Below are 18,711 nucleotides of genomic sequence, written 5' to 3'. Positions count from 1 at the left end.
CACACACACACACACACACACACACACACACACACGCGCGCGCGCGCGCGCGCGATCCCATAGGCGTGCAACAGGTATATAGGACCAAACGTGCCTCCTAATTAGATCGTGGTTTTGGCACGTAAGAACCCCTAACTAATTATGAGCCAACGTCGCAACGCGCTACTGTGTAATTTTTAATAACTTCGCGTTGAGTGACTAAGTTAATGAACGCATGTAACGTGCGCGTACATTTTCCATTTGCTTCCCATTACTTCGCCGCACCTTTCTTTCTTGATCGTTCAGCCGACGATGCTTCTCGGTGAGCTAGCCTCAAACACGGCAGAAAAACACGCAATCACCCACATGGACGCAGCACAGACGCGCGTTCCCCAGCCAACTGGCGGCGTGTGCGCGGGGAAGGTCGACGCATTATCAACGCGGCATCTCTCGAGAGTGAGGAGGCGAGAGAGATCGTTTGCCCCGACTGTCACGGCGCCGTTGGAGGGAAAAGGCAATCGTTGCTCGAAGGAGCGCGAGGAGGCCTTCAGCCGCACTGCACTCAAAGCGCTCACCAATCGCTCAGCATCTCGTCACAGGATTCAGCGTCTCCTCACCGTTTATTTATAGGCGTCGCCGCATCAAATCTAATGCTTCGCCGTGGTGAATAGCGTAGGCGAGGCAGTGAGCGGAAGGGTAACATTGACAGAGAGAAAAGACGAAAGCCGTAGAAGAAAGGGAAACGTAAGGCGCGTGCTTCATTGAGACATGTCAGCCGACGTGGGACGCCATGCCGTGCGCGTGCTGTGGCTTTCGCTGGCGCTGCTGGCATGCGGGGTCGTGCCGGAGTCGTCGGAGGCGGCCAGCCTGGCGGACCGCATCTTCGCCGGTTTCCTGAGCTTCGGCCGAGGCTTCTCCAATGCCACTCAGGGGTTCGTGGTGCGCGTACGGGGCCTCGTGAGCCGAGTCGGCGGCACGTCGGCCAGTGGCAACAAGGGCGCCGCCGTCAGGGACATTGACATCTTCGCCAGCGTGTGCAGTTGAGTGCGCTTCTTTTCTCCCGCCTGTGTGCTTCGGCAAATCATCGCCACGGCCGATCTTGCGCGTAGACGCACTGCGCTGAATGGCAGGGCGCACACTGAGACGTACGCATTAACATTCCGGATAACTATGCTATTCGTTGTGGATGTTAATCGCTAGCTTTTGCGTTCATGTATGCATCACTATCCATCACTTTTGCATCATCGACAGGGTCTTTCGAGGAAATATATTACTGGTCTAGGAGGGGTCGCACGTTAAGTTTCAGAATTCTTACAGGCTATCTGTTGTCCTTCTAAGTGCACGAAAATCTATGTACACACGGAACCTTAGGTATAGTAGGCAGCTGCTCACTGCGGCTTGGAACTACACTTGAGCCATGGTCTGCTGAAGACCTTGGATGGAGACGTTCCGTAACTGTGAAGTAATGCCGCTGAATGGGGGTGGTGTTACTTCTAGCGGTATTAACCTGGCAGTTGCTCCACCTGAGAACCCTTCTAGACACAAAATACCGTTCGCGCTTGAATTCATAGTCGCGCAAAAATGCGAGAAAGCGCGGGGTCTCCTTTTTCTCTATCCAAGGTCTTTCCGGGAGCACTGTTTCCTACATCCACAAGGAAATTCCCTACAATTTGTCATACAACCTCTTTATCCGTGTACCGAAATAACGATAGTACAAATGAGTTTCTAATAGCCCACATCGTTGCAGTCAGTGCAGAGGAAACGATGAGCATACCCAGTCTCGAATGATCAAGCTGAACTCAATGCCGAACCTGTTCGTGTGACTTTATACGGTGAATCTTTTTACTACACATTGCTTGTGCGACAGCACCAAGAGAGACTGGGAGTGGCCGCCGAAGGATCTCTTTAAAGAGTTGTACACGTTATTTGGTACTCGCGCCGGCACAAGACATCATTTTGCCCACGTAGAACACGCCAGGTTTTTAACACAGCCCTGACCGTGTTTTCAACACGGTCGCTCTACACTACAGTTTACAGGCACCTCAGTTTGGAATAGGCTTGGTAGTAACCTACCCACTCTAAGAACAGTGCATACATTTCTTAAACAATGAAAGCACTCACTTGTTGACAATGCGTAACACTGCGCATGCTTGCACACGTCCTCACTTTTCTTTTCCTGTGCCGATGTTTTCGACGATGTAAAAAAAAAAAAGAAAATTGTTAGAAAAATGTATCTCATTTGTGAAATCTTCCCTACTACTGTATTTTCTTGATCTACTTATTTCAGCTATTTCAGTTTTATGTGATTTTACAGTATAAAAGAGCAGCTGCCATAGAAGTGTTTTTTTCCTATTAGCAATCGGTAGGGACCCTTTAGCAGATTTGCTGGGTCCCAAAAGTGTCTACTTTGCAATTGTGTACGTTATTTATATTAAATAAACTTTCAGACTTTCAAAAATTTTCAAACACTTCGCTTTCCCCTCTGCCGAAGCGAAAAGAACCCGCTCTTTGTCGGCAGGCTAAGTGCAGCTTTTACGAAATTTTTTGCCTTCCTTAGTGAAATGACCGACAGTGCCACGTGTGACGACTCTGGTTGCGCGGAGACCCTTGAACGTATATTATGGAGGCCGGCCTGACTGAAGTGTACAGATGCGCTCACGAGTGTGCTAGCGTGTGTTGATGGCTTTAGGAACGAGCCGTTTGAATGCCGACTTCACTAATCGTCCAGCAAGTTGCGACGAACGTATCGTTGAGATTCATAAGGTCAACAAACTAGCACAAACGGCTTTAGCACTAAGTGGTGTTAACTGTGGTCGTCTGCAGTGAACAGCTAAACTTCTTTAGTCGTGTGCGCGGGCACTATCTCTCTCTTTCTCTCCCCAACTCCCTGAGTACAAGGGCAGCAAACCGAATTTCCTGTTCTGGTTGACCTCCCCGCCTTTCTTCCTGTGTCCTGTCTCATTCTCTCTTAATGTTTCGACTCTGGGGGTCTAGGACAGTGCTTCACCTTCGAGCGTATATCTGTCTGCCCTTTGGCTACTAAAAATGCTCTCGTGGGAAGAAGGCATTCACTGAAATCAGGTTAAATAATATTTTCCTCTGAGCTTCTTGAGTAACACGAAGTGTGGCAGCAATATAGCGCCATTCTCGGCAGTCGCCGATGGGGTAAACTGGTCCATATTGACTATGTATAGCGCCAAGGGACGGAATTGAGTAAGCTGCATTGTACTCGTCGGTGTCTGCGTCGACGTCATTCGTATATGTAGATATTTGAGTGGTTTTGGTACCCGGCTCTTGTACCCGGCATCTGCGTAGAAGATGGAAAGCGTCAGAAGCAGCTGTGTAATATTTGGGGTCGGCAAATGTCTGCGAAGAACTAGACTGGAATGATTTGAATTATCGAATATTTGAAGCCGAGCACGTAGTTAATTTAGAGCGGCGTAAAATAGGGATCGAAGTCTGGCGTGCAGTCTGCGAAAGAGGGCTTTTGGAGGTACACGGCGGTAACATTTATGGCATCAAAAATTAATAAGCACTGTGTCACTGGGACTTGAAAGGGCTGAGCATGTGATGAATAACGCTCTGTGCATCAACACATTGTGGTGGGCAATGCAAATTAGACAGAACTGCATGTATATTACCTGTGTAGTGCCCTTGTGCTAGTTGTCTTCTGATACACTCAACCTCTTTGGCACAGTTGGCTGCCTGCTTTCATGTGAGGCTTCAGCGCTGCTGCGCTTCGTAAGATTTTATGTGACCACTTGCGACTGACTGAATAATGAGCCCTTCAGTGCACTTGCTGCCAAGTTTTCTCGTCTCTGGTAAAGGTGTGCCTCCTTTTTCTTTCGCAGCACACGATAGCCGACCGGGCTGAGGTGAGCCTGGTTTACCTCAACGCCTTCCTTGTATCACTTGCCTCTCTAATTCTCTGCGCCTCAATTGCATGGAAGGACAACGGCTTGAAAGCAAGCTTCCAAATGCAGTAATAAAAATAAATCAAAAAATAAATTCTAGTCAGTTATAGTTTCCTATTTCTATCGTTAATATATAAGCGTATCGCACTTACGCCCGCGACATATTCCCATGTTCATCGTCATCATAATTTATTTTACCCTTAAAGGCCCTAGTAGGGCACTACATAGATAGATAGATAGATAGATAGATAGATAGATAGATAGATAGATAGATAGATAGATAGATAGATAGATAGATAGATAGATAGATAGATAGATAGATAGATAGATAGATAGATAGATAGATAGATAGATAGATAGATAGATAGATAGATAGATAGATAGATAGATAGATAGATATTTCATTTTGAGTGTGCCTTAACAGCGATTGGCCTAAATGACCACACTAGGTCAGATACAAACACCATGACATGAAACAGACACATTACAGAAAAAAAAGAAAGTCATGAAAACAATATATAGAATAAAAGAATAATCCAAAAAGAGCGATGAAAACAGCAGTTTAGGCATATATGTCCGTGCTATGGAACGATCCATTATAGGGGATCTGCAGACGAGTCGTGGGACAAATTGCACGCATCTCAGGATAAAATGTATCACATCATTTGGCGGCTTTTGCATGAGGCACGCGAAATCGCAGTGACGTCAATAAGTGGTTACAATCAATGGAGGCACGGACAATTTTACGAAGGAACTGCATGTCCCGCACAAGTCGCCTGTCATGAAGAGTGGACATACTAGGGGCTGCTAGGAGCCCGCCGTGGTTGCTCAGTGGCTATGGTGTTGGGCTGCTGAGCACGTAGTCGCGGGATCGAATCCTGGCCAGGGTGGCCGCATTTCGGTGGGGGCGAAAGGCGAAAACACCCGTGTGCTTAGATTTAGGTGCACGTTCAAAAATCCCAGGTGGTAAAAATTTCAGGACACTTCCACTACGGCGTGCCTCATAATCAGGAAGTGGTTTTGGCACGTAAAACCCCATAATTTTTTGAGGTCTGCTAGGAGAGAATCATAGTTATAAAAACGACGGGGACAAAATATCTGTCACACAGTATGCGTACGAACTTACGATGAACATTTTTTATTCGAGTGGAATAGCTAACGGAGACGTCATTCCAGGCTACTCACGCGAACTCGGGGCGTGGTCTGACGAGAGCACAGTAAAGAGTGCGCATACACTTGTATCGACGAAATTTTCTTGTTAACCTAGAAATAATATCCATATGTCTCAACGTGCGCAAAACAATTGAACATACATGCAACCGGAAATCTAGCTTTGAATCAGCAATAACGCCAAGGTCTCGCACATGGGCAGCACGAGATATTTTTCCGCCAAGAAGAGTATAATCAAACATAACTGTGTCGTGCTTTCTAGTAAGATACAAAACAGAAGTTTTCTTAATGTTCAATTTAAGCCTATTCATCAAGCACCATTTCTCGATGTTGCCAAGGTCAACTTGCAAACCGCGGCAGTCCTCTAAACTCTCACTCTTACAGAATAATTTTAAGTCATCTGCAAAGAACAAAACCCTCGAGTTCATAACATGTAGCGGCAAATCATTGATAAAAACTAGAAACAACAAAGGCACAAGGTTGGATCCTTGAGGCACTCCCGATGATGATACAAATTCGTCGCACACAGCCAGAAAATCTGACCAGATTTCGACGGCTGCCAACGCAGCTTTTGGGCCATTTGCAGTACATGGGGCAAAATCCGTATTTCACAATCTTCATCATAAGTACCTCATGTGAAACCGTGTTGATCGAAGGCCTTAGACATGTCAAAGTAGATTGTGTCTACCTGACTGCCGATTAAACACTTGAGGCCCACTGTATCCGAGAAAGGCGCATAAATTTGATTCAACGGATCGTCCTTTTAAAAAAACCGCGTTGCAAAGACGAGATTTGTTTTGTTTGAAATATGAACTCATGCGTTCGTACATTACCATTTCAAAAACTTTAGCGAAACAACAAATAAATGGCACTGGTCGAAAGTTATTCACATCACGAGCATTGCCGGATTTAAATACAGGAACAACTACCGACAGCTTCCAACGGCAAGGAAAAATACCAGTGCGCAAAGATAAGTTAAACAAATACGTCAAAGCAGGACTAAAACTATCCGCGCATCCTTTGATTATGAAGCTGGGAATTTCATCGATACCTGTTGAAAAGTTCTGGCTTAAGCTTCTGAACCGCCGATAAAACCTCATGTTCATCGACACTTTCATACACTAAGCAGTCAGTGCTGTCATCAAAGGTGATAACAGGGGTTGTGCTGTCAGGGCGCACAAAGCAAGAACTAAAGGGGTCAGCAAAAGTTTGCCATACATCTTGCGTTTGAAACAAATACTGTCACGCATGTACACCACAGAAGCACTGAACTTATCTTTACTTTGCTTCCGCACAAAAGGCCAAAAGAAGTGCGGTTCTTTCTTGAAGTTCTCTTCAAGAAGTTTATGGTGTTCACCTTCATCGCGTACAAAACGTCTTTTCACAAATTGTCTACATAATGAATATCTTTGGTACCATTATTCACTTTCAGATTTTATTTACAGTTTGTGATACCGCTGTTTTTTCCTCAAGTAGCATTTCAAATCACAAGAAAACCAGCAAGAGAATGCAGACTTTTTCGGATGACATTGCGATATATATCTTTTCATTAATACTTGTACGACTGATGTTTGTAGCTCAACAGATGAGCCAACATTCCCGATCTTAAAGAATCGAGATCAGTCATAATTGTGAAGCTCAGTGTACAGCCCAAAAATAATCTCCGTAAGCGTACCTAAATCAGGGTGTCTACCAACCGGGGAAAACCGGGAATACTGCGAATTCTCAGGGATTTTGAGTAGTCTGGAAAACCTTAGGGGAAACTCAGGGAATTTGTGCCTCTGTCAGGGAAAATTAGCTATAATTTTATTGAAAGGGTCGAAAGTCGCGGTAATGCTGGCTCGAGTACAGACAGGAATCGTAATGAATCGTCTTTGACGCCCTGTAGTCGGCTGGAGGAGTTGCCAGTGTACAGTCCACGACCGACTTCCTGGATTCCCGATAATCTGGACGGCTTCACGGCACCGCGCACCACGTATCCCATAGTGTCAATGTATCAGAACGTCTGAAATTTTCGGACGCAAGAACTCTTCGCCGTCCGATTTTCCGGACGTTTTGCTGTGACCGCAGATCCGAAACGGCATTAATCAAAGCCACCACCGCTGCCATTTTGATTACCTCGCCGCCTCGAACCGGCGCTCTCGCACACAGATCCGCTGGCACGTAGCCACCACTGCGGCAACGTTAGGCCTAACTGCTTCGACGTTCGCTATGAAGCTTATTGCCGTTGGTCCCCGTGTTTTTTATTGAAAGAACTCACTGCTGTCAGCAATGGCACGGACTCTTTGGGGTACTCGTGATTGGCTTAGAAGCTTGGAAAGCACGATGCGTTGCATAATGCCGGTTTCCGAAAGTCAGCTTCGCCTCTATACGGAAATGTTATTTGGTGAAGCATACGCAAAAGTATTGCAGTGAAGCATAACAAGCGTGGAAAAGGCCTATTGCCACGGGACACAGTATGTATTCCTTAATTATACACGCGTGCACCCGGTATTTCCTGTCACAGTACGAGCGCCGATATGCCTAATACGTGTACCTACAGGCCTTCAGAGCGTTTTCGAATGTGCCTTTGGTGGTTTGAGCCCCTAAGGGCAGTAAATGACATGCATTTATTTTTTTCCCACTCACCGATTTTTCGGACATTTTCGCGGCCCCTAGAGAGTTCCAAAAATCGGACGTGGACTGTGCAACTGACCAAGAAGATGCTTCAAGTTATCCGTGGAGCGAACGAGTGGCGGAAGGAGGACAAGAACAGAAAGGACCTACGCATTGAGGAATGAACGGGAAAGGAAGCGTGCTGCCGCCGTTCTGAAGGAGCTTGAGCTCAAAAAACAAACTGTTGGCTGATGCCGAGATGCAGGTGCCCCTCATCCAAACCAAAATAAACTCTTTAAAGCAATGAAACACAGCGCTAAGGCGTCGTGCCCGGGCTGCGAGTATGTCAGGACAGTTGAGGTTGACTTACGAGCTGTTGAGAGAGAATCTGAATTGTGACAAAGTTCGGGCCTCATACCACTGAGCTTGCTATCAATTGATAGAAATAGTTCATATTCGAAAATATTTGCTTCTGTATGCATCTCCTTTTTATTCGTATTTGAAAATGTCCGACTCCATTTGCAATTTTTTTCGAAGACATTTTATCTGCTGTGCATTCTTGAACCCCTCCCTTCTATTCTCTTTTTTAATAACATAAACACTACTCCTTAGAATTCAAATTGGATTAAATCGTATTTTTTAATTTTTTTTTCATATGCTTATTAGAAAGTTACAGCATCGAGCGATATGGTTTCAGGCCGTCTTGACATAAAACAGTTCTGCATCACTCATGGAATTGTGCAAAGCACCCAGGGAAAACCTCGAAAACTCAGGGAATTCGGAAATATCAACTTGGTAGACACCCTGCTAAATTTTTCTGGTTTTAGTTCATGCATTGCACGAGAAGACAAAAAGAATGACAGAGTAAACGAACAATGAAACTTATTTACGAGAACATGAGTATCGCGCACCGCTTGAACCTCAAAAACAGGCATGTTAGATATAATTATATCTAAAATTTTACCAGCTCAGTTCTTCATCGTGTTATATTGACGTAACCTATAGAAGTTAATAAAATTGGTAAGACATCCGGCTTTTTCTCGTACGGTTGTGCAGTCACTGTTGACCAGACCAGGTTCCCATTAGACTTTAGGAAGATTAAGGTTGCCGGAAATGTGAACCTTGTACCGTGAGAAGTCAGTTTTATCACCATCATCCAAAAATGATTCGTGAAAACGTTAGGATTCGAATTAGGCGGAAAGTAATAACAGCTAGCGAAACAGTGTGATTCGTCACGTGTTGGAATTTCCAACCACACGCATTCATCGTACGTCTCCAGGTCTTGCCTTCTAAATGCACCTAATGCAGAACGGCACGCTGCCAGAACTCCGCCACCGTATCTAACCTGGTCAGAGTAAATTCTGTCGGCTCTGAAAACAGCATACTCATCTGAGAAATAAGAGGCACTTGTACACTATGAGTTTAGGCACGTTTCCGTCGGCCACATAATATCATGCTCACACTGGTATGCATTCGCGAAGAACACCTCACTTTTGGTTCGAAGCCTTCTCCTGTTTTGATAATAAAACTTGCTATGCCATTTTCGGACGAGGTGAGAGCACTGTTAGAATCCCCAAAGTTTCGCGAGGACCACAGGTTCCCATAGAAAGGGCGAAATTTATTACGCAACCATCAGGTCACACTTCAGGTTTGTTGACAAGTTCTAACAAATGCTCATTCAGAGAGACGTGGAAGGAACAATACGTGTCGTATCTAGCTTTCAGTCTTGTACACTTAATCAACTTGTCACCCGCTATGTCCGCCAAATGTTTCTGTACGTCCGACGGTGTTGTAGTGGGGTTGAGGCGAGAAAGAAATAGGCCTTTCTTCGCCGGTAGTTTGGGTGCTACTTTAAGCATGGACTGCTCAGCTGTGCCAAACGTCGCTCGAGGCCGTGATGGTTGGCTCTCCGCTTTAGATGAGCGTTGGAAGAGAATGCACTGGTGCTGAGCAGAAGGCTTCGGTGGGGCGCCAGAATTCGTGGCAGGGAGGTTTGTCGCCAACACGTAGTTGCGACATTCCGAAGAGTCGGAGAGCGAGCGCTCATCCTGGTGGGCGTTTCGCAGCTGAACAGGTGCACTCAGGCCACTCAGAGCTTCACGCAGGAGCGCATTTTCCTCTCGAAGCTGTCGCACTTCAGCGGCCAACGCATTCATTTGACCGGCCATAGTTTGCATCATCTGAACAACACTTGACGAAGCGCTGATGGAAGCCGCGTCTTGAAGATCGAGGGAAGACATACGTTCCTCGGGGGGCGTGATTCTGCAGCCGGTATTGCAGATAAACTCTGTCGACGAAGGATCGGGTCGCATCACACAATGAACACATTTGTACTTGCTAGTCCCGGATTACATGAGTATATTGTATTCCTCGGCCTGTATGCTGAGGTATTTTCAATGGAAACGCTGCGGGCAAGATGCGCATGGCAAAAATTGCTGCCTACCACGAATGGGAGCATCGCGCACATCCATCTGCCTAGGGCGCCATCCAGCACCCGAAAGGGCGGAGCAAATACAAAAAGTTTAATAAAGTGAGAAGCGTAAGGCGATAAAGCAAAAAGTTGAAAAAGTAACCATAAATTTACAGAACAAAATAGGGAAAACAATATACAGCATGATATATGAATGTATGAATATGACATATATATGTAGTAAGTATAATAACTAGTTACTTAATATTGTGACACGCTGACGAAGATGTTTTCAGCTTGGTCGGAAGAAGACGACGCTATGGACTTCGCGCGCTGTCTACCATCTTGTCAGCTGCTACAGTTATTGTAAATATCCTGTAAATATACATCTGGCTGTTTTTAACCCCGTAACGATATTTGCGGGTTTCTTCTCACTTACAATGCTATGTTGGAGTTTATTTCACTCGTCAATGGCGGCAGGTAATAGTGGTTGACTAAAATCTACTGTTTTGCCGAATACACGCTGAACACGTGTGGAGATATGCAGCCGCCGCGAAGTACGTGCTGTAGGAAAAAGAGTTGCGCTACGCAAGCCGGAGAAGTTGTATTACAATTTGTGATACACACATAAACGGGCGATTCTTCGACGTTGAGCCAGAGGGCGAAGGTCCAGGGATGATTTAATCGCACTGACACTTTGGTTACGGTCGTATACTGCGAGGTGATGAAGCGCACGGCGCGATTTTGAACGGCTTCGATAGAATTCACTGAGCATATCCTTGATGTGGGTTCCAAATGCTGAGGCATACTCTAATTTTGTGCGAATTAACGTATTATACGCCAATTTTCGAACAGATGCACGAGGAAGTTCTGTTATATTCTATTTATCTATAATAATAATAATAATAATAATAATAATAATAATAATAATAATAATAATAATAATAATAATAATAATAATAATAATGTAATAAATATTTCTATTATTTAATCGTATGTAGACAAATAAAAATACTGCCAATGACGGTAATTATTATACGGGCGATGATGCCGCAACGGAGAGTTCACTTGACATGTGTTATCTCTCCACGCCGCTATAACGAAATGCTGTGTAACACATTTTGCGGTCTTTCTTCATTGGTCCAAGAGTCATCCGCGTGGTAATATAGGTGGTAGATTCCAAAGACACCGCCCAGTTCAAGTTCAATTTGTTAGTTTATTCGTGAATCTGGAAGACCGTGCACTTATCGCAAACGCTGGTCAAGCACTGTGTCTATTCCAAGAATTATCGCGAGGTCTAATAAAATGCGCGGAACAGCAAGTGAATGGAGAGCTCGTTGTATCTATTTTTACGTCTATATGATTAAATGTGTCTTTTCTTTTGCTGTTTGATTCGTTATTATCACTCTCGTAGGCGTGTTTGCTTGTGAATAAATTGATGGTGCCTTGTTCATATTTTTTCACTATCGATTACTTAGTCGCAACCGATTTCTGTATTAGTACGCATGCTTTTACTGGTATGTATACGCAATTTCAGGACCTAAATGTTTTCAATGCATTGATTTGGTTTTTATCTAGCGAAAGATGAAAAGTCAGCAGTGAACAATGAAGAGCTGAAGATGGTGACGAACGTCATGAACAGCATTGAAAATATATCAACGCAGAGAGACCTATTTCCTTTCTTTATTCATGCGGTAACTATTGCTAACCTTTCACACCACGCTTAGAGTTCAGTCTGTAAAAGAGCGTTTTTTGAAGAGACTTTTGTCTAATGCGTTTTATTTGTCATTTCTTCGGAATCGCTTTCAGATTAAGAGAGCTTCACTCGATCATAAATGTCCTGTTTTCCGTTTAACTTGTCGTCACCGCAGTGTTGCTGCATGTTCGATTTTTAAGACTTACAACAACTTGCCTTGCGGCTTATGAAGCTTCAGTTTTATTACTTTTTTAAATTGTAAACTGTATCCAAGGAGATTCTGGTGTCTGTTAGACTTCGCCGGCTGCTCCTTGGTCTTAATTTATAGATGCGTTCGAAAAAAAGTTTCAAACAAAGAACGCTATGATTATATATCGCATTTGACAACATTGTCGTATTAACAATCTGAGTGATGAATTTCGTCAATGAAATTTCAGTCTTTATTATTATACAACCATGTGCAAGCATTTTTTTTTCAAGTTACAATAAATTCAATGAATGCAGTATCCTGACATTTAGTATCATTGCGCCCAAGTACGCGCCGTATTTCGTGCAGTGAATTCTGTAAACGCTTCCATCCTGTACATTCAGGTTACCAGTAAGAAAGCATTACTATTTGTTTCAGGTCTCAGCGGCACGAATCGGCGCCTACTCATCAAGTGTTTAGATGAAAACAACGAAAATCTGGTGAGTGTGAGACGATAGTGTCTGAGGGTACTGAAAATACAGTACCTCGCTGACTAAGAACACTACACATTTACTCGTAAGGCTCCGTCTGTCTTTGTTAGTGGCAGAATAGGTTGGAGTTTCGTTTATATTCTTTTTTGTCGCGCGGTTTCCCATTGGAATTTTTTTTTAATTGCACGGTTTGTCCAGCTTCTCGTCTCGAAGCGAAACTTTCTTCTTCAACACGAACAACATCAACGAGAATTTCTTTTTGTGTCCTCCGAATTGCGCTGCCATGAAACATTGTTCTCGAACTGAAGTTTCCTTGCTTAAACAAAATGACACTTTGATATAGCCCGCGACCGTAACAATGAACGGGGAACAGCAGCGTAAATATGCCACAACGACCAGCAGCAAATTTGCTATTTAGGCGGGCCGTGCAATGGTTAAATTTCTTGCACACGAAGACTATTAACAAACTCGCAAATATATGATACGTGTTTTCATGCAATGTAATGCTGATAACGCTATGTAATGGAACGATAGACGTAATGCATTTAAAAATTTTTTATGAATGACACATTTAGTTTGTGGACGTGTAACGGGTTCAAACACAGCGAAAGCGAGAATTGCCAAATATGAGACTTCGTTCTCTGCATTTGGGCTGATGTCGTCTAATTGCGGCTCGGATGTGTGCACCATGGTGTGTGACAAGATCACGTAGGCACGCGGCTTCAAGAGCCGTCTTTGCTGTGCTGCGAGTAGATTGCAGGTGTACAAAAATAACGAAAGCCCCAGTGCAGCACAGAGAGGATCGGCACGCCAATTCAGGCATTGGTTCTACAGCGAGCAGCAGCGCTGTGCGCTGAACTGAAATGAGCGCCAGAAAAATGTAAATGTGCTGCAGTTGAGGTGAGCCCCGATATGCAAACTACAGCACATGGCTGTTAGTCACGGAAAATACGCTGGCGCTGAAGAAAAAAAAAAGCAAGATGAAGAGACTTGTCGAAACTTAGTAGTGCTACATGCCTCGCCCCTTGTAGGTATGCTGCCACGACGCACTTGTGACACTTTGGTGTGGCATGTGTAAACAGGAAAGACATAAAGCGCGCTGTGTAGGTCCTCCCTGATTTCATGCACGTCAGGGCGTGTCTCCTTGTTTAGTCAGCGACAGTGCTTTCGAAAACACTTAGAAAACATCAGCATGGTTTATTTAAAAAGAAAGGCGAAAAAAAAATATAAACAGGACTGCTTGGGATACATTTTTTTTCCATGTTAGTTGTGTGGAATGCGATAACACAACCAGGGGGGGGGGGGGAGATGTGGAATCGCTGTTACCCGTCTGCGATGTGGATGTGCGCAGCTGAAACCGGACTGGCAGAATTGCATCGGATCTGCAAAAGTTGAAGTGCTGACAGTGGAGGATCTCTACCACTGGGCTTGTTCCAGGCTGTCTTCGGCAACAGAGGTATGACTTCCCGGATGTGGAGAATGCGTAATAATGTGTGACCCCGTGTGCATATTTCATGCAGCACCGTAATGGCGCCTTCATGTTGATACACAATCTGGTCAGGCTGTGTCAGACCTATCTGTGCCATTCGTCATAATCGCATATGTCGGGGCGTCGTCCTGATATAAATTAAATTTAGGTTTGGCAAAAGTAACCATTTATTGAGATGTAACCACCGACTTACTAGTGACACTTTATGAGAAAATGAATGGCGACAAACGTACTGAACATCGAGAGGTACGTTACATATTGTTCAAAAATGCTCGAAATCATATTGAAGGGTTCAGTGTATTTGCTAAGCACCGCGCTACTGGAGTTTTGCTAGCACAGAGGCTCTGCGACACTATGCACACATGAAACTTATGAAATCGAGGAGAGGCGTAATTTGGCTGCTAAATCCATGGTCGTTAACATGTCGACGCATACCAAACCAGAATTTAGTATGTGGTGCCAGTTCTACCTATGAAAATAAAAACACTTGCATGCGTTTGCCTTATGGGCACAAGACGCCTCGTTTTCACAAAAGGATTCTAACGTCTTTCAATATAAAAAAGTTTCCCTGCTCTCATGTTCAATTTTCGTTATTTATTGTTGCCTTTTGCTACTACCCGCCGTGGTTGCTCAGTGGCTTTGGTGTTGGGCTGCTGAGCACGAGGTCGCGGGATCGAATCCCGGCCACGGCGGCCGCACTTCGATGGGGGCGAAATGCGAAAACACCCGTGTACTTAGATATAGGTGCACGTTAAAGAACCCCAGGTGGTCGAAATTTCCGGAGTCCTCCACTACGGCGTGCCTCATAATCAGAAAGTTGTTTTGGCACGTAAAACCCCATCCATAATTTTTTTTTTTTTTGCTACCGTACTTGTTCATCCACCACAAGAAGTGTATAGTCATTCTATAGCTAAATCACGTTGCATTTACTCAATAGCTGCAGGGGAATCGCTATTTTCATACCAAAAGTCGATTTTCTTCTTGCGATGAACAAGTATGAGGCACATCTGGATAAACAGTACAGAGTAGCCCAAGATGAATTTTCTTTCATGTTAGAAAAAAGTTAGGTGTGTAGACACAAGAAGAGGGAGACGCATGACACAAACGCCCTCTTCTTGTACCTTGACGCATCTCTTTTTTTTTTTTTGTAACGAATGCCTATACTAACTAGCTCAATATTCTGTCGTTATAAGAATTCCCCTTGCTCACTATGCGTTTCGATGGTTTTCTGTAGATTATGGTTGACAGAGTTATTAAAGTGTGGCGAAAGGAATGCACTGTACGTTGAAGTGCACTGTTGAGGGCGGCCGAGGCCTTCACTAACGATGGCTTGTCTTGACTAAATTTCAAATTTCTCAATTCAATTACTGCCGTTTGAGGTTTCCCATACGTATTTCATAGTCATTCCATTCATCAGTGTGAAGAATAAGAAGAACAACAACGAAAACGCAGAGAATATTATGTGCGACCATTTGAAATAAAATATTCAGAGGTGATTTGGCGGTAAATGCGAGAAATGCGTGGGCATTTCGTCGCACCTCTTTCAGATCTCGGATGCATGAGTTAAGCCGCGTTCACCACATTGCGAAGCGCTGTTCAGGAGCCCACTCGACGTACGTCCTGCCTCTTCGAGGAGCGAAGTGCCAGTGGCCCGAAGTGGGCCACGGTCAGCTGCACACGCACACACACACACACACACACACACACACACACACACACACACACACACACACACACACACACACACACACACACACACACACACACACACACACACACACATATATATATATATATATATATATATATATGTGTGTGTGTGTGTATTGAGACGTGTACTTCACGTGTGAATTCGTAAATTGCAATATGTGCCCTAATATAATGAAGAAGTTAATTCGTGAATTTTGAAAATTAGTTGAATATGTGTTTCGATTTCTCGTGCAAGTAAAGTGCGCCGCCCTGAATAATTCAGCTCAACGACTGGAATTGTGTTACCTGCAAAAGGCGCTTTTTGAAAGTTTTGCCTTTACCGCGTGACTGGCTTCACACGTAATTTGTTCCGGTACTTGTTGCAGAATAAAGAGAGTGCTGAGTTTCCGCACTTGTCGAGCAGACGGCAGCTTCATTTCTCCAACCCTTCTCCTCTTCGACCCTTTCGAAGGCCCGCTTTCCAGCGCGAGAGCAGCCGCCTGTTTGCACGAGCTTCCCTTCCGCGTGAAAGAGGCCGGACTCGCAGCCCGAGCGAGCAGACGCGCGTTTTTTCGCAAAGCAAACGTGAGTCGAGGCAGAGGGCGGAGCGAGAGGGAGATGCTTTCCGCGACGGGCGTATATGCATGCAAACACGCCATGGCGGTTTCTTTGCTAGCTCCTTTTCCGGGGCGGGGATGGCTCTCAAGGACTCGTGCCCGTCGGTCAAACGGCGACGTCGCACGACTCGTGCCTACGTGGGACGGTCGGCTCCTAATCGCCGCGGAGTCACGTCTTGCGCCAGCGGGTCGTTAGTGGACTGGCTCGCAGCGCTCCTTGCTTGACCACGCAATATGCAATGCCCCAACGCCGCAATCCTTCGCCGTTGGGCAAGTCTTCCCGTTGCATGGATATCTGGCACGCGCGCACGTTGACGGGGCTGCGCATGCAGTTCCGTGGCTGCAGAGTGGAGCGCAAGGTCAGCCATGCTGGCTATTAAGGCGGTATTCACACGACGGACAAAAATCCGCGGACAGGCACTACGTAGCTCAGTGTCGCCCAATCACGACGTACACAAGGACGAAGCAGATCAGCTGTTGGCGGTGCAATTCGCCGCGGTTAGGCCACGTCATGCTAGTCCGCGGAATTGGGTCTGTCTTGTGAATACCCCATAAACGCGACCACTGCCGCATACATGGTTGCAGCTGTCACAATCAAATCGCGTAATATCTTTCATTTTTAACGAGTGCAGAGCTCGCGTATGTGCGACTAACACGCTCTAAATACCTCCTTCGAAGAACCTTGGAGCGGCTCCGGCATTTGTTACTTGCGACAGCAGCCAATAGCATATACAGTCGAAGCCGAAATAACGAACCTGGGTAAAGCAAATTATTCGTTACATCGAATACGCGAAACTTATTAACCCATACATACTCATCTGAAACAACTCATAGCGAACTGCACATTGGACATACTGAACACGGGGCGTCCTCTCGGAGCATTAGGGCGTCGCCAAGCGCTTGAGGACGCGCATTCTGTGGTGGATGCGGTGCGCCGGTATACTGTGCCGACATTGAGGAAGGTGGGGTGGAGCTCGTATTCACAATCTAGTCGATAGAAACAGGCGCAGCACAGCTGTTCGCATTCCTCTTTGCAGTCACGAAAGGAAAAGTAGCTGAAACGTTGAGCTGCATAGCCTCCACAAAATGTTCTCGGACCCGTTGTCTTAAACGGCAGTGAAGAGCAAGACAAACTCAAGACGGTTTTCTCGCCAGGTCTGGGCAAGACGAATTATCGAGAAAGAGGTCGACAAGGTTTGGGTGCAGCGGCACCTTACATTTCGCCCTTGGGCTGCAGTCGGATGTTCCTCCGACATATGAGGCACGGCTGAAGAAAGCAGGCGTGGTATCGCTTTCCTGATAGCCGTGCTTCCTCTAATCGCGAGCCGCCGCTCGACGCCACGGCCTCCCAGACAGCTGCATCCATTATAGTTGAGCGCAGATATTTCACATAACCGTAGCGCCAATGTTCTCAGGTTTAAGCGACACCGACACTTGTAACATACCCGCCGCGGTCTCTCAGTGGATATTATAGGGTGTTACACTGCTGAGTACGTGTTCGTGAGTTTAAGGGTTCCATTCCCGGTCGCTCCTGCTGGATTCCGAAGGAGGTGTTTGTGTACAAAAACGTTTGTGTACCGTGCTTTGGGTGCACGTTAAATAGACTTGTAGGTGGTGAAAATTAATCGAGAGCCCCTCCCCTACACCCCTCCTCCTCCAACACACACATACACTATGGTATTCTTCATAATTAACTGTGCAGTTTCGTGCCGTGAAACCTTGAAATTAAATAAATTTTCGAATAGACAGATGATCGGGTGCCAGTTGAGCTGGTTAACTCCCAAACATGCAGCTGCAGTTGTGGCTCGTATGCTACTGTTTCAGAGGACGAAAATGGTCCACTCAAGAGCGTGGAAAGTTAGATGGAAAGTTACACAAAACGAGGGACGAGAAAGGAACACCACATGGAGCGGTCACGATGGATCGAATTGATTTTATTGAGTTGGTACTGCGGTATGTATCTGTCACTAGGTCACGGTTCGTTAGGTTTATTCGCAGGAAATTAATTAAGCTTGTAAAGTTACTTTAGTTATGAGTGGGCATCAAAATAATTGCCATTTGTAAGCAGCCTACACGGGCGCCTTTGGTAATCCTGTATTCGCACCTCAATGCTCAGATTAGAGCACTGCACGGGCCCAGCCTGCGGGCTGGTCTCGGGCCTGGTAGTAATTGTTGACTCAGGCCCGGACCGGGCTTTGACCTAGGAGCTTTTGGCTCGAGTCGAGCCCGGAACTTGGTTGGGCCTGGGCTAGGCCCGGGCGTACTATTTGCAACTCCACAAATCTGAAGAGTATGGAAGAGCCCTATGCAAATTTTAGGTCAGTGGCAGTCGGTTTATGGGAAAACCGAGGCCACGACACAAAAGCGGTATGCTGCACATATTACTGTACATTAGCAGGGCTCTCCAGTTATTTGGAAAACGGTACCAGTAATTAACAGCACCGACTTATATGTCCCGATTTTCAATGCGGTTA

At 45.5% G+C, this 18,711-nt stretch overlaps 1 protein-coding gene across 2 annotated transcripts in view; it reads left to right on the top strand.

The window, feature by feature from the left end:
• The first annotated feature begins 501 nt into the window (after positions 1–501).
• LOC126535761 (uncharacterized) overlaps positions 502–18,711 on the top strand; it is a 28,830-nt gene continuing 10,620 nt past the window's right edge. The window contains exons 1-3 of one of the 2 annotated variants that reach the window (XM_055073378.2): positions 502–1,018; positions 12,390–12,451; positions 13,794–13,898. In XM_055073378.2, the coding sequence (XP_054929353.1) occupies positions 748–1,018; positions 12,390–12,451; positions 13,794–13,898 (438 nt within the window). In that variant the 5' untranslated portion in view covers positions 502–747. The remainder of the gene's footprint in view (positions 1,019–12,389; positions 12,452–13,793; positions 13,899–18,711) is intronic. The other variant, XM_050182551.3, reaches the window with a different exon arrangement.

The sequence above is a fragment of the Dermacentor andersoni genome, chromosome 4, assembly GCF_023375885.2.
Source record: "Dermacentor andersoni chromosome 4, qqDerAnde1_hic_scaffold, whole genome shotgun sequence".
Taxonomy (NCBI): domain Eukaryota; kingdom Metazoa; phylum Arthropoda; class Arachnida; order Ixodida; family Ixodidae; genus Dermacentor; species Dermacentor andersoni.
This window is presented reverse-complemented; position numbering and strand designations above follow the sequence as displayed.